The 15003-nt window shown below is 41.2% G+C and overlaps 1 protein-coding gene across 1 annotated transcript in view; it reads right to left on the bottom strand.

Moving 5' to 3' along the window:
- The window catches only part of DUSP22 (dual specificity phosphatase 22), a gene marked incomplete at its 5' end in the record, with an annotated part of 34342 nt that overhangs the window by 5137 nt on the left and 14202 nt on the right, over nucleotides 1-15003 (bottom strand). The window contains one exon of the mRNA XM_009869482.1: nucleotides 4954-5003. Within this exon, the coding sequence (XP_009867784.1) occupies nucleotides 4954-5003 (50 nt within the window). The remainder of the gene's footprint in view (nucleotides 1-4953; nucleotides 5004-15003) is intronic.

A 15003-nucleotide genomic window follows, 5' to 3' on the forward strand; every position in this document is an offset into this window, starting at 1 on the left:
AACAGGTGTGTTGTCCTTGTCAAAAGAGGCACCCACTATCTGCTACCCAAACTTTTGCTTAGCTCGGACTTCACCTCCTCATTCAAACCATGTACTAGGACACATCTAAACGTTATAGCTTTCTTCTTTGCAATGTGAAGTCTTTCCCTTTTGTCCCTGTTATAAAAAAAATCTCTGTTTAAGCCCTGGCTTCTTCAGCTCCTTCCCGTCTCCTCCCCTCAGACCATAGTACCCCTTCTGCCTGCCCTTATTCGGGGTGCCAGCCAACCTCTGCTTACAGACTACCTAAGCGGTGGAGGAGAAAACGTGAAGAAGATAAAGACCCAGTTTACTCTCATTATCCTTTACACATGCCTCTTCATCTTAAGTGGGGCGAGTCTGAAGGAAAGTACCCAGGCAAGCTGTCAGCATCTCGGCAAATCTGCAGCATCACCTCTTGGCGCCCAATCCCAAGTTGCTCACCCTGCCTCTGCCTTTCAGACTTTGGGGTTGCCTGCAATTTATCACAGGTGCAACCAGCACCTCTCTTAGGTCAACAGAGCTGGAGTTCACTGCGGCCTTTGAGGGCTCTTGTGATTTAAGCTCGTGAGCAGGAGCAATGTGTGCAACACGGAGGGAAGAGCTTCTTAAGGGGCAGTCAGCACCAGGTTTATTGACAAACACAGACCTGAAGGCACGCTGCACTCAACATCTATTAAACACAACGTCCTGTACTCAAGATGTTTCCCCTCTCAGGGTGAATATTATACCACAAGGGTAAAAGAAAAAACCTCAGCCCAGCACCAGTAGCCACCAAAAACCAGGAATACCCACATAAAAGGAAGCTTCCCTTCCTGCCCAAAAGCACAGCTGCGGACACCACATCAACACTGAGGACCTGCAGGAGGACAACAGTGATGCAACAGAGTGTGCCTGAGGAACTTGCAAAGGCAATGATGTCTAAGCTGAAATATCCAAAAGAGGGATATCAAATCCCAGAACTCCCTCCCTAAGGGATTTCTTGCATCACTGGATACAACACAGAGAACACAGCCAGAGAAGACTTAACAGACACAGGGCACGACACAATCCCAAGCTTTAGGATGGCACGTCAGATCAGGATTTCATGTCCATCAAGTATGTGGGTTAAGTGAGGAAGAGGGACAAAGCCTTACAAATGCGTTTCTACTCCGACCGCCACCACAAAACATTTTCACTGGCTGAGATCTAACAAATCATGGCACTTATGTCTGCCTTCACATATAAATGAACTCAGAGGACAAACACTGGACAGGGCTGCATGTGCAAGAGGTGCTGCTGTTGCACAGTGAATGAGCACTTCTCAGAGACTGAACGGATTCAGTCAGATGAAACTTGGTTAGGGCTGGACTGACAACATCCCAATCTTCTCATACACCCATCTTTTCTCTTTCTCTCCAGAAAACTTGGCCAATGGCACAGCTCCAAGCACCAGTGAATTCACTTCAATCTTGCATAGTTTTAGTTAAACACTTCAATGCTTTGGTTTGAAAAATATCTGTGAATAAGCGTAACACCTTTGCAAGCTACTATATATAGCTAGCAGTGAACTCCATTCAGTTTTATTTGCCCTTCCTTATTGCTCATACTCAGTTTGCTGAAACACTGACAAGTGTTCACAGGCATTCAGGAAAATGAGAACAGAAATAGCCAAGAATTAGTACTGCTCTATAGAAGCATGGCCCCTCCTCACCTTGAGTCAGAGAAAAGGAGAAATGTACTCCTCTACAACCTTATGGTACCAGGGTCTCTGCTGGCACCAGCAGACACAGTTGCTTGAACTCATTTTCAAAGTTATGGTACAAACTATTTACATGAAAACTAAGGCTGAAGACCAGTTAGCTGTGCGGCAAGAGCCAGATACAAAGAAGAATGGCAAGTCTTACATTAACCACAAAACAGTTGATTATCATCTGTAACAGGAAAGCCCTTGACAAATGTGTTGATTTGCAGCTTATTTGTTGGACTGAACAGTTCCTTCAGAACAATTTACTACATGATATCTGGCTTTTACATCTCCCAGCTTAAAGCTGGGTCCTGAACTGCATCATCTTCGCACAGGGAAAACACCACAGGAAGAAAAACCAGCACAGTGCTCCTACCAGCATGGTGTAAAAGTTATCTAAACTTACGCATTAGCAACCTGGATAAGCCAAAACTAGGCCAAGGACAGAGTTATGATACCAGACCTACATATTCATTCGTTGCTAGTCGGACTTCTGCGAATATCATAAAGGTTAAAAAGAAAGCATCCAAATCAGATAGAAAGAAGTATCTTGATGTTTCTTTCCTTTGGCAATGTAAACATTAAACCTAAATTTCTTTTCTTAATCGGTTATCTGGCCTTTGTTCTATTACCACCTGACTGTTTTATCACAGTCTGGCTGGAGGTTAGTTCCTTAGAAACACATAGCCTAATACAATTAGCTGGAACAGGACAGGAAGGGAAAATTCGATTTCTATAGAATTAACTTTTTAGCAACAGGTTCTATAGAAGATGATATTTCTGAAGAAGTCAAGAGTCCAAGGTAAAATTCTCACAGACCAGGGAAAACACGCATTTCAATGCCTAGGAAGCACCTGGAGTCTCAAAAGCGATTGCTTGATTTCTGTGCTTGGTAGGGGCAGATCATGGAAATAGAAGCAAGACTTTGAGACACTTCAGTGAACACCCGCATGGTAACAGGGGAATCCCTGATGTATTTCCCTGGCAAGTCATTCCTCCAAGGAACTGAGCTCCACTAAACAAGCTTACTAGAAGCAAATCTGCATTAAACATGGTAAGAAGCCAGAAATTTCCCTCACCAAAAACAGAGCTGAAGTGAATTAAGAGCTCACAGACCCAAAATTCAGTGGGTAAAGGCTTTCAGCCAGACCTTATCAACCTGCGAGCAGCTGCATCAACGAAGCTTCTGACAAACTTGCTGTTGGGAGAGACAGACAAGACAGTGGAGCGTATCGGGTCAGTCATGCCTGTCGACCCTTACCAAGAACATACAATGACCTTCAATGCAAGGCTGCCTTTTTTTTCCCCCGACACCACTAGATTCCCTCTTTTGAAAGAAGAGGGTAGATGCACAAAGATGCTGCAGAAGGACAAATTCCCTTTCCTGTTCTCCAGCTATCCCTGCCTGTACAGAGGGCACAGGCAGCATGGTTAACTGCTCCTAGATAAGACTGTGTCAAATCCTCACAGACTGACTTGATTTTACGTGAAGGTCTGCACTGTATAAAACAAAAAAAGAAAAAATGAGTTACTCATCAAGTTTTATTTTAAGTGAAGAAATGTATCAGTATTAGAAGTAATGACGTTTGCTTGCAATCACCTGATACCAAAGCAAGTATTTTAGATGTTCACAGCATAACAGAAACAATACTCATGCAAATATTCTATCTTCTCACTGAAGCTTTAATAGCTTTGGTACTGTGCCAGACAGCTCTATTGCTGGAGGTGGTTTTTCAATATAACTCCGGGATGTTTAACAGTGAGGGAGGGGCTGAATCGATAAACGTTCATCACAAACGCCATCCTTTCTACTTCCATTCCTAGCTGATCCAGATAGAATCATAGAATGTTCGAGGTTGGAAGGGACCTCTAGAGATCATCTCTTATTAAGAAAGGAAGCAGATTTGCAAAACGTTTTCAGAAATGCTACAGATCTCAGAATACCAACAAACAATTAGCATGTGTATGTTTCCTTCTATTCTCTTTTTTTTACCTTCCCAAAAGGCTTTTTTTAACATTTATTTAAGTATTAAGGCCACAAAAGTTGTTCATGACAAAGGCAGTTAGCTGTCTGTCCTCTCATTACAGACCTGTCTTGAAATTTAGGGTTTGGGGGTGTTTTTTGTTGTGGGTTGGAAGGATGTAGGAGTGTGGTGGATGGGTGTTTTTTCCCCTTCCCCAAAAATCTTGACAGAAATACAGAATGAAAAGGCAAATCACCACACGTCAAATGCCATGCTGGAATCTTTCTAGGGTACGAGAAATACATACTCTAAAAATATCTCCTGAAAGCATGAGCCGGAATATTGCTGTGAAGTGAGAGAAAAGCAGTGCTGCATTTCCTTCCGTGCCTACCAGGCCTCTTTCAACTACTTGTTTCTCTATAAAACTTGGTAGCAGGATGTGGCTGAAACCCCCCTCACCTCTCCTCATCATAAACAGTGAGCTTTAGAAGACAGAGTTGGTCACCATCCAATTTCTCTTACAAAACCTGTTTTGATTTCTCTTTGGGATCAAGACTCACTATGCTCAATGGTTCGAAACATTAAAAGGGAGGGCAAGACAATTAGTGTTTCACAAATGTCAGCAGGGAGGAGAAAGAGCAAGGCTGGGACACCCTAGTTTCACTACACATATCCTCAAGGCAAAAGTCAGTGCAGGGCAGAAATTCCCCGCTGTGCCAGCCTACTGCTAAGAGCAGCGAGCCCTTCTGAGGTGGGTTTGAGAAGTCTGGAGTAGATAGTTGCAGCATAGGTTGCATACTGGAATTTTATCTTCAAGGCCCACTGTGAGGAATTTACTTCAACCCTTGAAGTACCAGGTTTCATACCTCTTTCAAATATTTTCTTTTTGTTGATGGCTGGAGGTAGCACTAACAAAAAAGAACAGCCAAGAAAGAATATTTACAAAAACAACATCTAGAATAAACTGGGACTAAATTAGGACCAGATTCACTAAGGAATCCTGAACTTTAAGACAACAAATGAAGTGTGTTCACATACTGACCCTCCTACAAGCCCTTCCACACTTTGGTGGGAACCAAAGTGACTGGAATAAAGTGTTACTCTGTTTTCTTAGTGGATTAAAAACCGCATTTGTGTAATACTTGTGAGAGATTGGGATCAGACCTTTCAGCTCACTGTTTTAACAGGCATCACGGTACGGAGGGATTTCCGGGGTTTTGCAATTTATTTTTAAAGAAAACTTACAAGTTCTGCGAGGGTGAGTCAGCAGCAGGTATGCACAGATACTTCACTCCCTGTGTAAAGAAGCAAAAGAGGAATGAGGAGAAAATATTCAAGAAAAATATATTTATCTACCACCACAGAAGTCCTACCACCGCTCTAGACTTGTGTACTTTTATTGCCTCTGAGGAAGGCACACCATTACTCAGACAAGCAGAGATCATCTCTACGCAGCCAGATTTTAAAACCCTGTTCTCACATCTGCTTCGTTGCTATGACACCAGCACATAGCTTAGTCATGCTTTTCCCAAGGCTCAATAGTGAGCTTTTTAAAATAGAGGCATCTTTACTAAAAAGGTGTAAATCGCTTTTTCAAAATCTCATTCTTCTTATATTTCTAGTAAAACTAAGTGGCATCTTCTCTCGCCCTTCCCTTTCTCTGAACAGATGCTATAACCTAAAATTGTGATAAGCAATTTTTTTGGTCCCATGCAATCATTTTTCTTTATCTAGTTGATAAAGCAAACATGCATATGAGAGAAGAAACATGTTTATGGTATGGGTTTTCCTTTTTGGTTTTGGGAAACTTCAAGAAGGACAACTGTAAACCCCACGCTTTTGTTCCATAAAGTTAGCCTCACTTTCATAGTCAGCTATCATAATCAGTTACAAGATCAGTTAGGGAAGTTAGGTAACCATTTCTGATGCATTAAAAATATTACTGGGTATATTTAAAACAACGCTATAACCACACACTACTGCTTTGCATTGTCAGTGCTCATTTTAACTGACATTTTATTTTCAAAAGTTGTTTTGCTCCTACGACTGTGAAGAAAAAGAACACTTCCGAAAGCATATTTAGCTAACTTCTCAAATAGGACTTCCAAGAATATACGCTGCAGCTCAGACACACACGAACTAAATCATTCACTGGAAGTCTTTTGACTTATCTCAGATGCAGAGTTATAAATTTTTCAGATGTACTTGTAAAGATAAGGATTCACAGCAAAAGGTCTACCATAAAACGCACATTAACTAATCTTCCTGTAAGAACGCAAGCCCCTGTAATAATCCTGCACGTTCGACAATACATAAGGGAAGTCACACATTTATCTAGAAGAGATCCTTTGCCAACGAGGTGGGACACAACATTTGCCAGCAGAGATGGGGGGTGAAAATTTCATTGCTCAACGGTGGTGGCTACACGAGGCAGTATCTTCTCCAACACCACCTTTGCTTTGCTGGTTCAGAAAACTCTTTTTGATTTTCCCTGCGCACATCGTGTAGCTCCACTTGCCACCTTCCACCAAAAAGCAATCTCTTTTATCAAGGGTCCTGACCCCTGGCATGATGACACACCGTCATGCTAATCCTCTGCAAAGTACATGTACTTAACCAGTCTGTCAGAAAGGACCTCAACCCATCTCCTGACCACCACATACACGTGACAACCAGCCATTTGCTCAACCCACTAGAACCCCCTCAGCCAGCATCTTCACATGGATGCGCCTAACCCTGTACTGAAAAACATTCTTTGGAACCACTCTTCCTGGCTTTGACAGGCCATCCCCAGCATGCCACAACCAGAGCGCAGATGCTAGTGACTACGGCCTTTCGGTTGGCCAAAGGCAGAGTCGGAGCGGGGAAGGCTCTGCAGACAGTGCTAAGCACAGAGATGGAGACGCGGCAGTGCCCGATGAGGTAGAAGGTACCATCAGGACACCACCACCAAGCCAGTGACAGCACGTGGCGTTCTGCGTGGCAAAATGCAGCTGAGGGGAGAGAGAATGAGAACGGAGTCAGTTTGCAAACCAAAGCATCCTGGTGCCAGAAGCAGCAGCATCAACAAGTAACAGTCCCTCCTGCCTTGTATCAGGAGAAGAGATGCTTGTTGTGGGAAACCAGGATGGCTCCGCAGCCATAAGCTGACCCACTACAGCTTGCACAGACACACTCATTTAGAAAGACAATGAAGCAGTAATACATATATCGATAGGCTGCTGAGCCAAGGATGATAATTATATTGCGACAGATGAATTACAATCTTGGTATGATGCATCTGAGAGGTTTATCGTGAACACTGGTATCGCTTCGAGTGAGTCACTCCAGTAGAATCAGGGCCTGTGACCTGAAAGTAAATTTACATGCCATTCTTTCCCCAAACCTCTAGACAGCCCTGTGCCACTAACTTGGCGCCACCAAGGTTAGAAACGGGAAGAAAACTGAAGGTAGGAGATGGGCTAACTGCACTATATGCCAGAAGGCTCGCTCCTCCAACACGTGCTGACGCAAGTTGTTCCACGGATTTCAGAGGCTTCGGCACATGCCGAGAGCTTTTCACAGGCTGAGTGCAGAGGGGCTTTCAGATCATGTTCACTTTAAAAGCAGAAGTAGCACCAGCACAAGCTTTAAGACCCACAATGTTCTTTTTTTGTCATGGCTGGCTAGTTCCCACTACCGCAAGCAAGCATGAAACCAGCCTGCGAGAGACCGCACGTGGTACTGAATGGCTCATCCAGAGCCTGATCCTGGAGGTCCTCAGTTCTTAAAACTTCCAGTGAAGCCCACAGCACACTTTTTCACTACCGTGCTCACAGATGCACAGCATCAGCCTATTAATCTCATTAATATAGCTTCTCAGAACAGAGATGGTTAAAGGTACTGGAATTTGGTATTTTGACCGACGCACATCACTTGCGCGGTGTTTTTGGAAGACTGTGGTGATGGACTCCTCCCTGTGAGGAAATAATCACACGCTCAACTCAGAAATAGTTAGAGGTGGGATTTCAAAAGTACTGTGCAGTGACCCAACCTGACTCCCACAAAAATCAACAGTGAAACTCTCAGCGACTTTGACCCAAACACAGTTTGGCCAGAGTTGGTTAACTCCTTGAGGATCCCACCCTGCCATCAAGTTTTGCTTCTCTTAGTTGAAGTAATAATGATAATAACTGGATCAAGATATCCTTATGCATAATTGGATACCTGAAATACAAGAGCTACACAAGATTGTATGGGGCAGATATTAATAAATAAGACTCAGAGGACTTTCTGTGTAGATACGAATGTGCTGATGACTAGAATTAGCTTTTCCTCACATATGCTGGATAGACTTTCTTTTTTAAACGTCTCAGCCATAGGAAGATACTTAATTATTGAAGCCTGCTGTCTGTGACTGGTTTTTTTTTAAAAAAAACCCAAAACCTACCCATGGTTGTAACATTATTTGTATGTTTGTGCCCCAAGATACTGTTCTTCCTGTGCACATACCCTGCAGATAACATCTAAGAACTGCCCCAAAGGGACCTTTCAAAGCAGAACAGTTTATGCCAACCGTACACATACAACGTTGTAGATGGGGTCCAAGAAAAATAGAGATGTCATTATTTTATTACCTAGCAGTTTGTTTGCCATTCTGAAACTGCAAAGCGTAAGATGTAAGAAGGCAACAATCACTGAAACAGCAACTAAAAAACAGAGTCATCTAAATCAAAAGTCTATTAGAAGTCAAGCAGACCAGGTCCTAGTGAAAATTTCAACAGGCTCCAAACCAGAACCTCCCCTGCAGTTTCATTAAAGCAACCTGAACCTGGTTGCAGGTGCAATACCCAAAGCTGAACCAAAACCGCATATTAATAAAGATGGGAAGGCAAATACAGATTTAGTGTCAACCATATGGAAGTGTATTTTATTTATTAATTTAAGTACCTCTATTTTGTTCCCTAGTAATGTCAATTCTCTAAAAATTATTCACTGGAGAAAGGACAGAACAACTTAAAATGGGTACTGTACCAGTTCACCTACACACACTAAATTAGGTGCCACACAGCATAGCTACTCATCCCAAAACATGGCATTTGCTCAAAGCAAAGGGAAAAGCTTGCAATTATAAATACTGATTAAAAGAGAAATATTGTTTTAAATCCTACACCCACTTTATTTATTGAATACTGCTAATACACTGTTACTGAAACATTTTGTTGGCTGGCAACTGTCAGTTGTGCTTTATCTCTCCAAACAAGCTTTCTCCCAGATTACCTGTTTAAAATAAATAAATAAAATGATTTTTTTTTTAAATAAAGCAATCTAATCTTTGTAATCAAACAGAAGTTATGTATACATACTCCATATGCATATACATTTGGAGTGTGTTTAAACCCAAGCTCCTAGGTCAAGGAGCTGCTGAACTCAGCTTTCTTCTGCTCGTCTCGATTTGCTACTACTTTCCACTTACTCCTTTTAAATCATTGCTCACTTTCCTTTCTCCATCAATCACCTTTACTACTAAGCACCACCACCCTCCAACATATACGTCTCTAAACATTTTCCGTATTATTCACACCATAATCCTAACGGATGCCCTCATCAAATAAAAGCAGCACTCCCATTTCCTTTGGTGTATTAACCCTGTTAAGATTACTCCCGAAAAAAAAGACTGTAAAATAAAATATAATTTATTTTCTGTTTTCTGTTTCAGCAGAGTAACCACCAAAACTAGATTTCTGTCTCTCTTAGGCCCTGAAACTAAATGCTACAGTTAAACCGATACAGTGAGAGCTAACAAAACTAGAGCAAGTATCCCGATTTCAAGATTGTCAAAGTTGAAACAAGCGAGAGTTAAGAAAAATTTCAAAAATTCACTGTTATTTGAGAAACAACAACAACAACACTTGCACAATTTAATCACAGATTCTAGAACTAAGTCAGTTCTGCTACGGTGAATATCGAGGTATTCAAAACAAGAAGGTTTAAGCACGTACATACATGTGCAGAGGTGTTACACTGCAGTTAATAAGGTATTAATGGAATTGCAATCGCTTTCAAATTTCTAATTATTTTAGAGGTCTGCTATGGTTGGAGACTGAACAGTTATATCACATTTGGAAATGTCAGTAAGACCACAGAACAACACCTTCCTAATATCATTATCTTTTAAAAAAAATCCACAATTAAATCTTTGTTATTAAATACAGTATTTCATTAAGTGCTCAAGAAGTGTCGCAGTCCAGCTTAAGGAACATTCTGTTTCTGATCTACTTACCTATAATGTATTTTAAAAACCTCCAGCTTCATTTTAACTAAACTCGTAAAAACTGGCATTTGGGTTTAGTAGAACACGTAGAATTTTGCTGTAACAAAATGACATATCTACAAGTGCTACATGTCAGATAATGGATCAGTGACTGAAAATAGAACCTCTACAGAGCAAGTACAAATTTACTCGCACACCACCAAGAATAATTTCGACTCTGAACAGGGTAAGGTGCAAAAAAATGTACTACGAGACAAATGCAGCACCTACATGGATGTTCGCTCCTTCGTGACGAGCAAAGATATTCTGAAGTTATTAGGAATGATGCTCAGTTTGATTACACCCTAAATCACACTAACAAACAGTTCATCCTTGAAAGAAAACTGTCCAGCAATTCTTATATAAAGCTGAGGACCCTAGCAAGGCAGTATGCATGAGAGTAAGCGGAAGGACTAAAAATGCTACTCATTATTTCATGTTTAGTGAGTTTTCCAAGTAATGTTTTTTACAGATGCTGTTCAGAACGCTGTCACCACCACTGCTGTACATACAATATTTCTGAGGCTCTAGTTAGCACTGGGAATCTGAATCTAGGACTTCAGATCTTAAAAGGTGGGGAGTGGGGAAAAGAACCTCAAATTACAAGATTTCTGTTCTCCAAGAGTAGGAGGTGGGGGATGGGATTGAGGGAGAAAAAAAAAACACGTTAAAAAGAGCAGTATTGTATTTTTGGCATTAAGCATCGCTATTTAAATTTATGTAAAGATACCATCAACGACTTCCAAGAAATTTTTTTTAAACCTAAACCTAAACTTAAATTTGTGAACCCAGATGCAAATAGAAAACCTCCAGCACCTGGCAAGTTCTTTCAGGTTAGTCAAAAACCATGTGTTAATTTGAGTCGTCACATCAACAGATGAGGGCAGGAGGACTTATTTTTGTTTAGGGGCATTTCAGTAAAAAAGCTAAAGTGGAAAACAGCCAGCACAAAGCTTCCTCAAGCCAAACCAACAAGAGGTTATCAAGGGTTTTGTCCAGTAATGCACCAAACTGAACCTGCTAAACTGAAAACCGTTCAACCGTTTGTTTGTCCTTTCAGTTACTTTCTGTAGCAATTGCCATCGGTGCTGATTTTATTAATGAGTCATAGAAAATACATTTGTGTTTCAGCAAAAAACAGCCACCAATTGACTTCAGTGAACAACACGCTCAGCTTTGGTTTTGAAAAATGTTATAAATTAAATTGAAATTTCATGAAGAACATGAAATGCAGAAAGCAGGATGCTCTTGCAATAGAATTTATACATTTGGTTTGTGTTATCTTGAATAATACAACAGCTTTTACAAGTCACTGATTTTTTTTGCAACATCTGTTCATTGTTTTCTTAGGAAGAAGCTTTGGTGACACTTTTGAAAAGTCTCTATCATTAAGGTGGGAATGTGCCAATCACAACTAAAAAGCGTCCTGTTAAAGCCCTCCTTCCCCATCACTCCTCTCTATCACCCCTTCAAAAATTTTAAGAGAGAAATGTTGAAGAGTTACAGATGCACCAAGAGCTGCATTTATTATTTTAATCCTAACCCTGAACTCCAGTTCTAACCTGGCTCATCCAAAGGAAAGCAGAGTGGGAGAAAGCACTGATGAGTTTATACTAAATTCTGCGTTATCTCCTCTACGAGACACCAGGAATGCTTAAAAAATTACATAATCCCTCTGAGAGGAAGGATCTCGTTAGTCTGCCTTGACCAGATGATGTATTTGAACCCCAGGGCACATCTAACATCTGAGCACTACCTATCACACTTGGTCCCTCAAGCAGATCTCTGAGTACTACAGTAAAGCAATATATCCCATTTGCCTCTTTCTTTCAGGGAATGCTGGAACACAACTGCTACACCCTTGGAATACGTTTGCAGGCATAGGATTAACACATTCTCCACACCACGTCCTCTGCACAGAGCAGGTCAGAGTGTTCTGGTCAACACTATACGCAAGCGATGAGAAAGAGCGGGCGTTTTCGGGTCTAAACCACTCTCCTGCAAGGAGCTCACCCTTAAAAGCTTCAGAGAGTCCCCCTCCTCTCCCCCCTGCCATCTGCCACTGCAGGAACGTGCTTCCCCTAACACAGCCAGCATGTGCTGAGTAGTTCAGACCGTGAAATGCTTTAGCGCGTCACCTCTGCCAAGGGCACCTCATGAGGAAGGTCCGACCTGACACACTTGAAAAGCTGCTGGGGCTACCAACGTCATTTTTTGAAAAATGAGTCAAAGCCCCCGATTCCACACGCAGAAGCAATGCCAGACAGGGCATCACTTCAAACTCAAGAATCGCCTGGTGCCACTACACCTGAGAGAAAAATGGTAGCTATCTTGCTCAGCACGGTCTTCTGAAACATCTCATGAGGGGAAACCCTCACTTTGAAAAGGCAGTGAAACATCAGAGAAGAAAGTTCTTTATTAGAAGTGCTTGTCCACTTCCTCTTGATCGTAGCAAAAAGGTTGAAAATTGACAGCTTCCAACACTGGTGATATAAGTGCTTTGTGCTATAGATGGAGATGGAACAGTCCAATTTGCCTGAATTATTGGTGTGCAGAGCTGATCTTTATACAACAGCAACGACACCACTGTAGCGATGATGGCAGCAACTCTGGATTTTGAACGCTGTCTTGCTGTCTGCCTCTTTAATAGCTCCCATCAGTCTTTGGGGCAGGTACCAAAGACAGCAGAGCCTGTGCAGAGAGCATGTTGCCCAGTCATACCCAGCAGGGACTTCTCTCGTCATGTCATCGAGATGCAATTTTCATACATGAACGGCCTCCTGCAGCTCAAGACTTCTGTACGCTGTCCAACACTGTAACACAGTTTTAATAGATTGGCGGTTCTCACTTGCTGAGCAGCATCTGTCCAGAATTAGCATATGATTATTTTACTATTTATTTTTTTGAAGTAGGGCTGTTTGGTTTCCCTATACTTCCCTATTTAGTTATTTTGTGTTGAGTAGTCATATGCATTTGAGTCCAGACAAATCCTTTCTGGACTAGTCTCTCTGTGAGGATATTCCTTCAGGTTACAAGAACAAAAGAAGAAAGCACTAAGGCGGTTTTCCGCACTTCCAGAGTTACCAGCTGTGGGAACTGAAGATAAAATACAGGACTTTTTTCTTTTATTTTAGCACAGAGTAATCTCTGTTATAGGCACACACAAAATGAAGTCAGTCTGGAATGTGCAACCAGGAGAGCAAGAAATTTCCACAAACTGGAAAGAATTAGAAAAAAAAAAGATGAGGCTATTCCTGCTCAAAGCCTCAGTAAAAGCTCCCCCATAGTAAACCTCATCACTTTGAGTGCTAATAGCAGCTATGATAGGTTTCTACAGCAAAACCCAAAATATCTGAATACCACGGTAAGCAAATTACTTGCGTTGTGCCACAGCTGCCAGTTCAACTCCTCTACAGCTTAGTTTGCTTTCCTTTTCTAAAAAGTCGCACATGTATAGTCTGAAGATCTTCTGTAAACATGCAAGACTATCATGCCCAGCTGAACTTTCATTAAGATTCACAACACTTAGCAGGCTTAAAAAGTATGAAATGAGATTCCAGACCTTAATGCAAGCCAATATGAACGCATTATCTCTACTCGGTCAGCAGGCTATGACCATTTGATCCTGGAAACATTTCTCAGCTTTTGATATGTATTCACTCATTTAGCTCTTCACTTTCCTCCAAAGGTCTGGATTTACCAGCTAGGCATACACTTTTTTTCCTTTTTTTTAAATTCAGAATCACAATCCAGCACTTCGTCTTGGAAGTTCCTCAGCTGCAACTTTCTCATCCTTAACACATTCTAAAACAGGTATATCAAAGCATTCAGCTGAGGTAAAACTGGTGCAGATTAGTTATACAGCCTCTCTGCAGCATCCTTATTTTTCTACAACTTCTCTTCCTCAGGCTTACTGGTTCTGTTCCAATTACAGCATCTTTTTGTTGTCTGTATTCTATTAATGCATTTGTTTGCTTACTCGGGAAGCATGAAACATTGTTCTAAATCGTCAGCACAGATTTTTCTTCTTTAAAACTGTGCTCTTCCCTCTCAGTTCAGCTTCTTAGATACTATTTGAAATTCTATTTCTACTCCGATTAAAATTTTAAAATTTGCAAGGAAATAAATAATCTGAAATTCTTTATACGAAAAAAGATTTTTTTAGTTCCAAAGAGACAGTTCATCTAAGTTGTGCTGGCCACACAAGCTAACAGACTGGACAAGAAAGATGCTCCACTTACCATATTAACACTTAGGTAGACATCATTTCAGGAAAAAGTGAAGAAAAACCACTTCTCTGGAAATAGCACATATCAGTTTAAGATGATATTGATAACTGTGTCAGAATACATAGGAAGAAAAAGAATAAATAACTGTCCTCTGTGAGTGCTCTAGTGAACTGTGCAGAATGACGGGGAAAAACATAACCTATAAAGCTAGTATTTTAAGAAAGTTAGAGAAAAAGAAAAGCCAACGTTGCATATGCATCTCAAAGTATTTTCTCAGCAACCAGAAGGCATTATTGCAACAGTTAAAAAATTCCATGTGCTTTAGGATGACTCTTTTGTTTGGAGAAGAAATTCCACAAATGGTAAGACCTGAAATAGAACCAACTGGAACACGAGTATCACAGGGACACAGCCTGGCTATTCACATGACAAGGAGAGGCTTAAAACTTCTGAGGGCTTTGAGCAGAGAGAGAGATGACAATAGCCCAAAAACAAAAATTGTGCATGTTTTCTCTGCATTTCATTTACTTATGGTTCATCCAAATTACTTCACTTTGAAACTACGACATACACCAATACACTTTTCCTCATCTGAAAAAGACAACACGCTGAAATTAAGAACAAAAAACTACTCCATAGCAACAGAAAACAAAGAGAGAAAACTGACATGCATACAGAAGCAGCATGCATGCAAAAAGCCTACTCTAAATGCAATTTGTCCCAAACAGAATGAACGACAGAAAGCTGCTGTGGCAGAGGACAGTACAGGAATGC

Source organism: Apaloderma vittatum, unplaced genomic scaffold (assembly GCF_000703405.1).
Source record: "Apaloderma vittatum isolate BGI_N311 unplaced genomic scaffold, ASM70340v1 scaffold3725, whole genome shotgun sequence".
Classification (NCBI taxonomy): Eukaryota; Metazoa; Chordata; class Aves; order Trogoniformes; family Trogonidae; genus Apaloderma; species Apaloderma vittatum.